General features: G+C 43.6%; 1 protein-coding gene across 1 annotated transcript; it reads right to left on the bottom strand.

The window, feature by feature from the left end:
• Positions 1-1,902: 1,902 nt before the first annotated feature.
• Positions 1,903-13,306, bottom strand: BNIP1 (BCL2 interacting protein 1). The gene is made up of 6 exons (XM_075009992.1): positions 13,105-13,306; positions 11,552-11,644; positions 10,732-10,823; positions 10,054-10,155; positions 9,198-9,316; positions 1,903-2,577 (listed from the first exon to the last, which is right to left on the bottom strand). The coding sequence occupies exons 1-6, from the start codon at positions 13,186-13,188 to the stop codon at positions 2,381-2,383; spliced, it is 687 nt and encodes a 228-aa protein (XP_074866093.1). The 5' UTR covers positions 13,189-13,306; the 3' UTR covers positions 1,903-2,380.
• Between the last annotated feature and the right edge of the window lie 189 nt (positions 13,307-13,495).

Here is a 13,495-nt window from a genome sequence, read left to right as displayed (position 1 = left end):
TATAAACACCTAGATAAGATATGAAAAGGATCTGACTGGGTGAAACAGTAACTGCTTCAGGATTCCCCTCATATGAAAACAAGAAGTAGTCCCATGGCACCTTATGGACTAACAGATATTTTAGAGCATAAGCTTTCATGGGCAAAGACCCGTTTCATCGGCACGTCTTTGCCCATGAAAGGTTATGCTCCAAAATATCCATTAGTCTACAAAGTGCCACCGGACTTCTTGTTGTTTTTGAAGATACAGATGCATTCGGCCCTCTCTGATACTCCTTATAAGAAAGGCTCACTACATGTGCACACAACTCTGCCCTCTACTGGATATAACAGAAGGCCTCAGGGAATAGTTTTCACTTTTTTTTCTCCCCATGATGGATTGGCACATCTTTTCAACTCATCACACAGCGGCCTCTTGTTTTGGAGCTGCTGACAAAAGATTGTAGTCCCTGTACCACATCGGCAATATTTGCTCACCATTGCAACTGTGTATAGGCATCAGCTTAAATCATAATAATATACCTTGGTCCACCCTCATTACACCCTATTTCTTACCAAACTCAAAGCCATGTCTGAACTTGGCAAAAAGGGGAAATTATGCCAGCTGGCAAGATTTGGTCAGGGAATTTTACAAAGACAGGACCACCCTGAGGAGTTAGTGCCAATTCCTCTTTGAAAGTCTTCCAGACGGAGCCCAACATTTAATGGATGGCATGATGGATTTAGCCCCGAATCTCACGTTTATCAAAATACTGAGGGCAGTGCTACACTAGGGAGCAGGATTGACCAAATATACAACTCCAGCTACATAAATAATGTAGCTGGTATCAATATACCTTACTCTTGAAAACAGGTCAAAATGTAGCAGGAAGAACCATTTTCAAATGTACAAGTTGGCAGCACTCTGAAGATGTACAGAGGAAATGTAGAAAGGGAAACTAAGACAGAAGACTACAGAAAAATTTTCTTGACAATGTGCTTTTTAATAAACATTGCACCAGTAAGAAGAGCTATTGTAGAGACTTCTGTTTGCACTTGGGTCTTCTAATGAACATAAAATTATTTTTTAAGAGATGTAATCGCGTAAGAGATGTAATGGTGATGACCAAAGATCTATTCCAAGTGGTCTTTAGGGTTCATGTTAAGAAATGCATAATTTTTTTCTGAATTCTTTTTGTATCCTCTCAGAACTCCCTTTTTGGTAACTCTACAGCACTCCTTAGTAACTGATAATATGGAATACATTCCTATGCCTCTCACAGTAACAGTATGGCAGGAATTTTCTATCTAGCAGTGAGGAAATGTCAGCATCACAAAGCTGTGCTAAATCCAGGCAATGTGGGCCTTCCTACTCAAATATCAACTGAAGTCTTCCAAGTGCAGACCTAAAATGAAGCCACAGAAAGTAGCTGAACTATCTTTTCAAAGAAACACAGTTACTTTGACTTCAAGAAGGCACAAGATGTATTTGCCATAATACAAGACTCTAACATATTTTGGAACTCTCCTTGGCCGTTTCTACACGTCACTTCCCCGAAAATTTTTGGGAAGAAGGGGCCTCCAGAAGGAGGACTTCCTTCTGAAAGACCCCCCTGGGGGCTGTGCTTGTACACGTTGTTTTGGAGTCCAGAAGAGCATCTTCTGGACTCCAGATCATGAGACCTTATGCTAATGAGGCACGGGGAAGTTGCATCCGTGCCTCATTAACATATTTCGGGTCGTGTAGAAACGGCCCTTGTGAAAATGTGGCATGACAGTTTTCATAGTAAAACTACTTATTTCATTACACTAGTGTAGCAACTGTTTTTATAAGTCAAAGGCAGATTCAAAGATAGACCTTATATATACAATATATAAGCCTTATTCAATCCAGATGTAAATTCACCTTGTAAATAAGACTCAATTTATGCACATACAATAAATAATTTATTAAAGGAATGTATCTAATTTTGATTTTTTTTGTTTATTTTCTTCCATCCTCTTTTCTCTCCTCATGATCCTCAGCTTAATTCTCAAAATCCCATGTGCAGCTGACAAAGGCACCTTCTGATCAGGGTGGTAGATAATAGATCATGTCATGCTGGGATGGGAGATGGGTTGAAGATTAAGGCTAGTATCTGCCTGAGTGTCTGGATCACCAAGTGCTTCTCTGTTTCCCCAACTCAGCAGAGAAAAGTGTGTTACTTCTTCTGTCCATTCTTTTTGCTCTTGATGTCTTAGCTAGGTATTGGACTTCATTTATACAATATAAACACCTTTCTGCTTTAATCCTCTTTCAGCTAGAACAACGCTGGATCCCAATTACACTAAACCTCATTGTTATTACCCCATACCCGTTTCCGGTCTTTCATGATACTTGGTGGTCCACGTGCTTTGGAATTTTACAAAAATGGAAAAAGCCTCTTCTTCAGGATGTAGAGCACAGTGGCCAAAAATAAGGCCAGAGCGAGAAAAATTAGTAGCTTATCAGTCAGTTCCCTGCGGTTGTACTTTGTAATGAGCTTTCTTCCCAACTGTATTGTCCCTGACATAGACTTAAATTCTTCATTCGCATCCAGGATGGTTCGTGAAGAATTGGCTGAAATGAGAAAATGTAAAGTTTCAGCTGAGTGTCCCTCACACCATCTTACAAAGGAAACATGCATAAAAGGAAACTACAATTAGTGACACTTTTATGGATTAGTCTGACTAATAGTAACATGAATGTAGATCATGTTACTGCAGAATTTTTCACCACAAAGGAGCCACCAAATCTAGTTCCGTTCATCTGCCTTTTGACAAAACAAAAAAGACATTCCTTTCTGATATGTATATGAAACAATTTTGGCAGATTCAATTGCTCTCTAACCTCCAGAAGTGCCCCTCTGAGCCAGGACAGTAATTCAATGTAGGTCAGGAGGACCAATGAGTGATGAAGCAGTAAGGGCCTCAACAGATCCCTTAATCGTTCACTTCCAAACATTCTAATGTTTGGTTTTCTTTTTTTTAAAACATATAATTTCTTTGCAAAAATTCTAATCGTGGGGCTGAAGCATTAGACAGAATCCACTGAACACAGTTTGACAATGTGCCAAAATAATGGCCTGGCATGCCTTTTGTGTTTTTGCAAAACAATATTCTCTTCAAATTACTAAATGATAAGAAAGCAGAAGCCTGGGTCTCCATTTTCTTGCATTGCAAAATCCATGTCTTGCAACTGAGAAAATACTGTTGAATTTGTACAGTGTTAAAGAAATAAAGAGAGGTCAAACTTCAAATGTGCTGTTCACTCAAAGGAGCACGTAACAGCTTATGAAAGAAATATTATCGTAATCTATCATATCATAAATTCTGATGTTCCTTCCTTAAAGAAAGGTCCTTCATCCAAGCAGCAAACTGTTATTGTTTCCCACGGTTAGCGACAAAGCATGGCTTTCCTGCTCCACAATCAAATATTGGAAAAAGTACTGTTCTTTTTTAGAAGTTAGAATTCTAACTAAAGACTGAAAATCCACAGCTGGTTTTCTCAAAGCAGATGATCTTTGATAGCTCTTCCCATGACAGACTATAAGCACTATCCAGCCAGCAAATGAGTGACAGAATAACTGCCAAAATGGTCATATTTAAAGGGAAAAGAAACACACTTTTTCTCCATCCAGGAACTCTGCTCAGCAGCTCTTCCCAGATGGGATAGGTGGTGAAGGGGAGCAAGTAGCATTATCTAACCTTTTTTTTTTTTTTTTTTTTTTTTTTAAAGCCCACTCTCTCTCTCTCCAATCACAGCAAATATAAGTGGCCCAGCTGGCACACATCCGACTTTTAAATGGTTCATGAATCACCAATTTTGACAGGTCTCTTGATTTATTGTTTTAGGGTCTAAAAGAAAGAGCTGACTAAATCCTGGTTTCCTAAATGCATTACTGACATAGCGTGTGACCTGGTGTACAAATCACTTGATCTCCTGCCTTAGTCAACCCAGCTGGAGGGCTGGGTAAAAGTAATCTTCTTGTATCCATGGCAAACTTTCTTCTGTGGGTGGCTATGTATCTCTATTAATACAGACATCCACACAGCATATTTTCATATTTCTTTGATAATACACCATGTATGTTAGGAAAATATTATACAATAATGGCACACAAACTGTGTCTATCAAACACTAAACAAACTTGTTCTTTTCTCATAAAATTTACTCTGGAACACAAGTGATCTCATAACACAGAAAAGATTTCACATGAAACAAAAAGTTTCCAATCAGCTTCTTCTTTCTTAGGCGATATCTACAATATGAGATAAATTTGAATTAAAGGCAGTTAGCCTTACTATATTACAACTTCATTGTCTTCACCGTAAACACCATTAGCTTGATTTAGGGAGCACTAATACTGAAATGATAACATTGGTGAAAGCGGCTGGGTGTAGTGTCCAGTCCAAAGTTAGAAGTTAGAATGAAGGCTAGTGTAGAAGTGCCATGTCTTTGAATTGAATTAATTAGCCTCCAGAGGTGCCCCATATGAATCCCACAATGCCCCCACAGTGCTCCGCTCTGGCTGCTTCCATCTCTGCTGCTCTCCTGGTGCACAGGAATAAGGAACAGGAAGCCTGAGAATTTGAATTCAGCACCAGGAAGCCCAGGTTTGTGGGGTCATGCTTGTGTAAGAGGCTGAGAAACTTCTTTCTTTGCTATCAGTACTGTGAGCATATCTACACATTAAAAATAGCCCCACCAGGGAGTTCATGGTTCTGTCCCTACCTCTGCTAGCTCAGCACTTGTTTTTTTTTCTGGGCTTGCTCCAACCCCAAACCCGCTGCACCACATGACAGCTAGGTTGTTCGGGGGATCGTACTTGTAGGAGAGGCTGAGAAACTTCTTTTCTGTGGTTTACATTTGTGCAGGGCTCCCCCTCCATCCCCCACAGGCACCACACAGTTGGGGTCTTTCCTGTGTCCAACCACATCAGGTGGCTAGCCCCCGATCCAATAAAAGGACATGCCTGCTGTTCAGTGCAGACCATGCTGCCAGGCAGCACCATGTCCACGGGGCTCCAAAGGCAGGAAAGATTTTTTGATGCTGGCTGTCACCTACAAGAAGTCTCCCCCAGCAGCTAAGATTTTTGGGGGCTTGCTGCCACCTGGGGGGATTGCTTCAACTGGCCCTCATACCATGGACCCCCTGCCAAAAATATTTTTGGGGGCTTGGTGTCACCGGGAGGGGGGAGTCTCCCCCAGTGGCTAAGATTCTGGGAGGGCTTGCAGCCGCTGAGGGGACCATTTCTACTGGTTCTGAAGACATGGGCCCCCCACCCAAAAAGATTTTTAGGGACCATGTCAACTGGCCCTTCATCCTCCTGTATTGGTGCACATAACAAAATTCATTTTGCACATGGACAGTCTGTGGTAGTGGTGGAGCTGAGAGGTTCAGAGTGTAGGAGGGAATGTAAAGTTTGCGGGGATGAGGGCTCTGGTTGGGTCCAGGCTCTGTGGTGAGGCTGGCAATGAGGAATTTGGAGTGCACGGGAGGGGTCCAGATTGGGGACAAGAGATTTGAAGTGCAGGAGGTGGCTCAGGGCAGGAGCTGGAGTGATGGTCTGGGCTCTGGGCAGGGCAGGAGATGGGTACAGGAGGGGGCTCAGGGTTGGAGCATGGGAACTAGGAGGAAGCTACAGTAGTGGCGCATGCTCAGGGCTGGCATGTGGGTCTGGGAGGGAGCTAGATTGTGGGAGGGAGCTGAGGACTGGTGCAGAGGATTGGGGTGTGGGTGCTTACCTGCAGCAGCTCCCATTTGGGTGTGGCGGGAACAACTGCCTCTGTGTGATCCACATTGCCCCACACTCACCTGCAGACACTACGCCCCACAGGTCCCAAAGGCCGGGAACTGCGGGGATGGAGCCTCCAGCTGAGGGCAGCATGGGGCCAGAGTCTGCGGTGCTCACAGCGATGTGACTCCAGCTGGCAGGGAAGGAACTGCTGACAGAGCTTCTGGTTGCAGCTACTAAAGCCCCCTTCTTAAGCCAGCCCTTCTGCTGGTACCAGAGAAGGATGCCTCTCTTGTGGCCCTAGGAGAGAGCTGTAATGACCAGGGGAGAGACATGCTCCTCTGGCCCCAGCACGACATTGTCATGGCCAGGGAAGAGGTGTGCTCCTCCAGCCCTCAGGACAGAGCTGCCGCAAGCAAAGGAGATGTGCACGCCTCCACTCCCAGAAGGGAGTTGCCATGGCTGGGGGAAAGGCCCCTCTCCTCTGAGCATGGCAGTTCTGTGTAAAGCAGTCCTGAGCCTCAGCACAGCTGCACTACAGCTGCACAACTTAGATGGAATCCAGGTCAGAAGTATGGTCTGAAACAAGAATCCAAGCCACAGCCAGCTCAGTTTTGTTTGAAAATGTTAGTTCTTCTGACGATTACCAACTGAAAGTCCTGCAACAGAAGTCTGCACAATAATTTCATCATGGACAGCAGCAATGCAAGTTTCCACTGCACCCTTCCAATTACCTCAGTCTATCCTGGAAGAATCACCTGTCACAAGAGGGCAGCAAACTCATTTGAATCAAGGTGGATAAAAATCAATTTTTTTAAAATTTAAATTGGATTTAAAACTCTAAATTTCTCATTTAAATACAACAGTTGCAATTAAATCTCATCACAAACATGTTTAGGTACATGTTCAGTCTCATAAAACGAACTGATGGCTCTAGTCCAGTGGTGCCCAACCAGTTCTGAAGCAGTAGCCATGTTAATCTGAAAATACATTCACTGTTTAAGCCAGCTAGCTACAATCAACTGGCCAAATAGCCACATGGGGCTAGTAGCTAACATACTGGACACAATGGTTCTGGTCCAAGAGCAGGTAAGAAATGACCCACAGGTTGGATCCAGCCCACCAAGCCTTTTAATCTGGCCCATAGCGAGCCCCTGTGCATGAAGCAGGGCTGCTCAAAGCATCTAGCTGCTCTGTGGCTCTCTGCGCTGCAAAGAAGGTGGGGAAGACATTTTACATGTTGCCCCCATCCTCAGCTCCCATTGGCGCATTTCTATCCAATAGGACCGGAGAGATTTTGCTGGAGGTGGGGGGGCAACACATGAAGACTCTCCTGCAGCAGAGAGAGGTGTGTGGAGTGCTTTAGGTTGATAGCAAGCCTGGAAGCTTGCCTGAGAGTACTGCTGGCTGGGACCTACTTAGATAAGCACCTTCTGACCACAATCTGCCTCTGGCACCACCCTGTCCTCACAGCCAACTTCCTCCCGGACCCTGCACCCCCTCCAACATCCCCTCCAGGCCAAAATTCTGTCCTGAACCCATTCCCTTTCCCAGATTCTGCAACTCAAACCCTTTCCTCAGGTCTCGACCCAATTCCTTCACCCAAACTTCCTCCCAGACCCTCTCCTACACCCCACACCTCTTCCACAAGCTCCCTTCTGCACCCAACGTCCATCCCAGACATTCCTGCCATAGAAAAGTGCAGCCCTTGACCACTTTTCAAAACCTTGGAACGGTCCCCCATCAAAAATTGTTGTCCATGTCTGCTCTAAACTGTCCAGCTAACTACCAGCTCTTGATATTTGAAAGTTCTTGACTTTCAATATCTGTTTCTCAGCAGGGCTAAGAAGTAACACATGCAAAGAAAGACAAGCTGGATATGATTGTTTTTGTTCTATACTTAAGTGATGGTGGACCTTGGCCAAGCATGGCAGAGGAATTAGTTGAGACACTGTCTTAAAGAAAGAGACAATATATAGGAAAGGACAAAGGCAGCATAAAAAGGAAAACTGGAGTGTACTGGAAAAAAAAAAAAAAAAAAAAAGGGAAATACATTATTTAGCACACATGCAACCTCTTATATTCCCCCACATTTTGCCGGAGAAAAATTGGAATAAGGAACACCCTGTATGGGAATGTTTTGACAAAATTTGTTCCCTGGGTGAAAAAAGGAAAATGTGTCAAATGTCAGCAATGCAAGAACATGCAGGACCTAGATGCAAGAATAAAACATTTTAAGGAAAGCTGCTTATTGGGAGAAAACAATGTGCATACAGCTGAGTGGATCAACTTAAATAATTCACTTTGCAATGCATCATTCTTCAAGACTGTCTCTATGCCTTTCAGTATAAATGTGATTTAAAAACTAAATTCCTAAACTGTTTGCAGTGTTCGATGTTGCCAGAAAAAAGATTAGCTTACCTGGTCCTGATGGCTTATCTACCTAGTTAACTAGCTTTAGAATGTACCACTCAAGCATACAGTACAGAAAGCTGAAGTAAGAGAAATGTAGAGCTGCCAGTTGCCACTGGATGTAATTGTCTTATTTTATATTACACAATAAATGCCCCTTATATTGGAACATCATGGCCTCAGACCATAATGGTGATGTCATAAATCCAGTTCTGGGTTTCCTCTAATTTTTTCTATCCATGGGTGGAATAAATTTTGTTATGTATACCAAGACATGTGCGTGTGTGCTCCATCAGTAGAAACATATGCTGTCGGCTGTGGGTGCTGTAGGGCACTCTGCTAATCATCCGAGTGGCAACTGAATCTCTCCTGGGCGGTCTCCCAAATACTCATCTTACAGGGAACACTGGTCATTTTCCTATTTTACTTTAGCATTGTTCAGCTTTTCTAAGGGAACCCCAATCTATACTTGTTTTCTCAACAGAAGTGCCAGTGAGTTTAATGAGGCTTACTCCAAAATCAAATGCACTCTCAAAACAGTCAATCTTACCTTTCTGTTAACTTGATTTAAATCAATGATTTTTTTGGTGATTTTAATCAATCCACGCTGGCTAAACCCATGACTCCAGAGGTGAAAGACAAGTGCAATAATCCTGTCTACAAGAATGGCAATCAGACTAATAGTCCATCTACCCCAGTACCTCGTCTTCCAGCTGTAGCCAATGTCAGGTGCTTCAGAGGGAATAAACAGAAGAGGCAATCATCAAGTGATCCATCCTGTTGTTCACTCTAAGCTTCTGGCAATCAGCACATGTGGTTGCCTCCCTGACCACCCTGGCTAATAGCCATGGATAGAGCTATCCTCTATAAATTTATCTCATTCTCCTTTGAAAACTGTTATGTTTTTGGATTTCACATTTCCTGGTAATGAGTTCCACAGACTGACTGTGTGTTGTGTGAAGAAGTACTTTCTTTTCTTTAAAATCTGCTGCCTATTAATTTCAATCAAATTCTTATAATTCATAAACAAAGACTTGGGTAGCATCTGTACCTAGTGTTTGCATGGTCTCCTGGCTCTGCTGGACCTGCTGAGACATCATCCTGCTAATGCCCATCAGGCTCTCTGTAATTTTACTCGCATTCTCTGCCAGGCTTTCCTTTGTTGTTTTTCTGAAAGAAGAAAGGGAAAATAAAATAGCAAAGAATAAAATTACATAACTGGGTTGTTTGGTGTTTCCTGCTTCTGGATGTTTAAAGCTGGAATTTGGCACCTGCCTTAGCTGCTGTCAGATGTACAAAGCACAAAAACATATTGTTTTAACATACTCATACAAATGAGGCTGTAAAATCTCCACCTAAGACCAAAGTCAGTGAATTTTAGAGCAGCATTCCCTGAGACAGTTAACTAAACAGGGGCTGAGAGAACAGGTCCAAATGTCATCAGATGTTGATCCATGATACAATATGGAAACACTGATGTACGCTACCACTTTGTTACCTTTTATATCCAGTTTGATGTTCCTCATTAATTACATACGACAAATGTTTAATTAATAAATTATATAAAAATTCATTTCTTGAGGTGAAATAAGGATCACAGGCACATTTATAATTTGTACTTTATGTCTATGGTACACTTGATGTAAACTGCACAAACTTTGACACAGTCAACATTCTCCCCCTTCCTAACAAGCTGAAGGTGGAAAAATGTATTTCAATTGAGTATTACAAATCAACCACACCTTTATCTGCACACATACATAAAAGACCCACTTTCTAAATGGAAAGATGTAGTTTACAGTCTATATGTATATGTGCACATACAAAGTGTTACTGGTTCTTTTTAGAATAACTGGATACAGCATCTTTTGTTTAAATTCTCTCATTACAAAGGAAAGATTTCTTACCTTTGTCTTAATGGGTCTCCTCCTTGCAGCAGTTCATCTTTCTCAGAGTTGTCTATAGCAATTTTGCAAGCTAGATTTGCCTTTCTCCAAGCTGTCTGATTGCTGTAAACACAATGGTTTAGAATGACGGTAACAGTTTGCAAAACTAGATAATTTTTCATGTGACAACCAGACAAGGCAGTTGGGCAGAAACAAATACTGCACTCCAATCAGTAACAATTAATCAACAGGTAGACTATATTATGTGAATTATTTCTACATTCTTCTGCATCACGCTAAGTGAAGAAGTACCGTGTTCCCTCATCCATTTCTCCTTTTCTGTATGTTTTAGAGAGGAAGGCAAAGAAGAATATCATACAAACTGTTGAAAATTTAGTTATAGTCTGTCCCTTTTCTGAGTGTCATCAGGATTAACTATTCAAACTCAAGACAGACAGGTAATATAGTTATAAAATACAACCAGGAGTCTAGAACAAGGGGCTGTGCTTTAGAAGATCTGAGTTTTATTCTTGACTCTAACATTAATTTACTCTGTGACCTTTTGCAAGCCACTTCACCTGTGAGACTCCACCTGTAAAATGAAGGTAATGATACTCATCCACTTTTGTAAAAATCTTTGAGACCCTCGAAGTATGATTAAATGAAGGGTTTGTAGATACTGTTATCAACTTTACCTACCTGAGCATTTGTTTTTTATGGTTCTCAACTTCTTGGAGTAAAGCTTGTTTCTCTGATTCTTTATCTTGTTCCCTGGCCATCTGCTCAAGCTCCTTCAATATAAAAGCAGACATACTAACATTTGAGCACAAGGTGACACCATTTACAATGATATTATTCTCAACTAGAGAGGGTGGCTGATTCAGTAAATTAGCAACTAGCTTGTGCTGCTACCCTGGGTTTCAATCTAGGTTAGTTTAAAATGGCGTTAGTTGTCCACATCCTATCCAGCTGGCTCTGAAAGGTCCCCAATAAAAAGACAGTAATAAACCTTCTCACACATAACGCAAAGTATACACAGAAATAAGAATAAACAAAGTAGACTGGAAGGTCAATTTCACTGCTGCTTTTCAGCAGACTATTGGCAATAATGGCAGACTATTGGCAAAATCATGTCCTTTTCTCTCTGCTAACTTTAAAGAAAACTATGAGTATCAGCTTATTTAAAACCAGTCTTTTAAAAGTAAATTTAATTTCTGCAGAGCTTGCCAGCTGAAACCCCATCAATTGTCAGGGAAAGTATATTTACAGGACACATACTTGTGGGACTAGACTCCAGAATTAACGAGTTTTGATTATCACACTCAATACATAAGCAATTAAAAATACTCAATATTACAGTTCATAAATGACTCCAAGTACTGCAACGTCACCCTGGTACAGGAAAACAAGACTTCTATTTCTCTGGAAAACCCAGTCAAGCCTTATTACGAGCACCTAACAGTCATGCTGTTACCTGCCAGCATCTCATTTTTGTGGTCATGGTCATGTTATGCCTCACCTGTATTCTGAGACGTAAATGTTGAAACTTTTCTTTTACTCTGGCGTTTAATTCTGTGAGCACACTTAACGGCCCTTGACATTCGCTGATATCCTAAAAGAAGTAACAGACAGGAATAACATGTTAGATTAGGAGCTGTACATGGGTAATACAAATGAATTGTTTTTCAATTTATACAATTAGTTTTTGAGAAAGGGCAGGGTATTTCTGGTGGATGGCTTATAGACAGAAACAGGACTTTTCCATTTGTGAGGCATTTGAATGCGTGCAATGTGATTAAAGATGAATATGGGGACTCCTGTTCGGGGTTGAGATAAACATTATCAGTAATGCATTTTTTTTTGTTTTGTTTTTTTATTTAGGCAGGACATGGTGTCTATTTTGCTAGGACAAGGATTCTCAAACTTCATTGCACTGTGATTCTGTTCCAACAATAAAAATAACTACATAAGCCAGGACAGGGGGTGGGGAAAATGAGCCCACCTGAGCCCCACTGCCCTGGATGGAGGGGCCACAGACCCAGTACATTAGTCACAAGCAAGGAGCCTGTAACTTGAGCCCCATCATCAAAGGCTGACACTGTTGGTCTTTGGTCCTGGGCAGTGGAAATTGGGCTTTGGCCAATAAGTCTAACACCAACCCTGGTAACCCCATTAAAACAGCCTCATAACCCATGGTTTGAGACTGGCATGCTAGGCACTATACAAATGCACAACCAGTGGTTTTGTACTGCTGTACTAACTTTTTAGGGGGCAAAGCTGGTCAAGTTTGTGAAAATTAGGTTAGCCTGGGCATAGCTAAAAAACAAGCACAAGAGAAATAACCTAAGTTTTCTACTCCCTGTCCTCGTAAGCACCTGCAGGTTCCTAAATGCCAACTCTCCAAAGCCTGCAAGGGACATGGCCAGTGCAGAGAGGTTCACAGAGACGTGTCCCTAGGTGGGTGGGGAAGGACCAAATTCTTGGAAGAGGAGTGAAAAGCTATGTAGAATGGGAATAACTAAAACATCCCTCGGTGTGGAATGAGAGCAAGGTGATAAGCCAACGCCCAAGAAGCAATCCCCACCCCACAGATGTTGTTGGAGAATAAGGCCAGTTGTGTGTAGGTGACCCCTGCCTACTAGGAAAGGGGTTGCAGGAAGACAAGCACAGGGCACCGTGATGACCTTCTGAGTGGCACAGGAAGGCAGGGCACTTGGTCCAGCTGCCCCAGGTGATCCCATACATACAAGTGCGTTAGGGGGGTGGCAACAGAGCACAGTACTGAGCCCAGCCGCCCTGGGGTGACCCCACACATACCAGCGAGGTGGCAGGAGAGCAGGGCACTGGGCAAACTCTCCAGAGATGACCCCTCTCCGGGTGGAGCGGGAAGGCAGGAGCTGGGCCCACACACCGGAGGGGAGCAGGGTAGGCGCCGGGTGACCCCCACACACCAGAGAGGCGAAGCGCAGGGGCCGGACCCAGAGCCCCGGCTGACCGCCCCCTCAGGGAGGTGCTGCGGAGCGGTGCCTGAGGGGGCACCGGAAGTGGCCTGGCGCGTGCGGACGACGCTACCTGCACGGCCGCTTTAATCTCCAAGTCGAATTTGACAATCTCCTGGTTACAGATCCGCACCGGCACGTCCCCGACCGCCGCCATCTTGCAAAGTACGGGCAGTTAGAGAGACCAAAACCAACCCGCCTAGGGCGGCGCGCGCGCCACCTAGCGACAGCGCCCGGCCGGCACGCGGCCTGGGAGGCGAGTCCGGAGCCTCCGTACCTGTCTCCGAGGATGTCCTGGCACGTGACCGCTGCGCCAGCCGGGCGGGCGGTGGCGGCAGGGCCCAGCTGCGTAACACGGCGCCGAGGGGCGCTGCTTGTAAGCCGGCGCCACACAAACTCCAGGGCTGGTGCCACTTTTCTAAACCTTGACGTGGCCACTTCCGGGCCCATCCTGTGTCCGCCCG

The sequence above is a fragment of the Carettochelys insculpta genome, chromosome 15 (genome assembly GCF_033958435.1).
Source record: "Carettochelys insculpta isolate YL-2023 chromosome 15, ASM3395843v1, whole genome shotgun sequence".
In the NCBI taxonomy this organism is placed as follows: Eukaryota; Metazoa; Chordata; order Testudines; family Carettochelyidae; genus Carettochelys; species Carettochelys insculpta.
The sequence above is the reverse complement of the archived record's forward strand: the minus strand, read 5'-3'. Positions and strand labels throughout refer to the sequence as shown.

Coding starts and splice junctions, on each gene's coding strand:
- BNIP1 (XM_075009992.1), bottom strand. CDS start 13,188: ATGGCGGCGGTCGGGGACGTGCCGGTGCGGATCTGTAACCAGGAGATT. Junction 9,317..10,053: donor GGAGACCCATTAAGACAAAG/GTAAGAAATCTT, acceptor TTCTTCTTTCAG/AAAAACAACAAAGGAAAGCC. Junction 2,578..9,197: donor GGAGACCATGCAAACACTAG/GTACAGATGCTA, acceptor TTCTCATTTCAG/CCAATTCTTCACGAACCATC.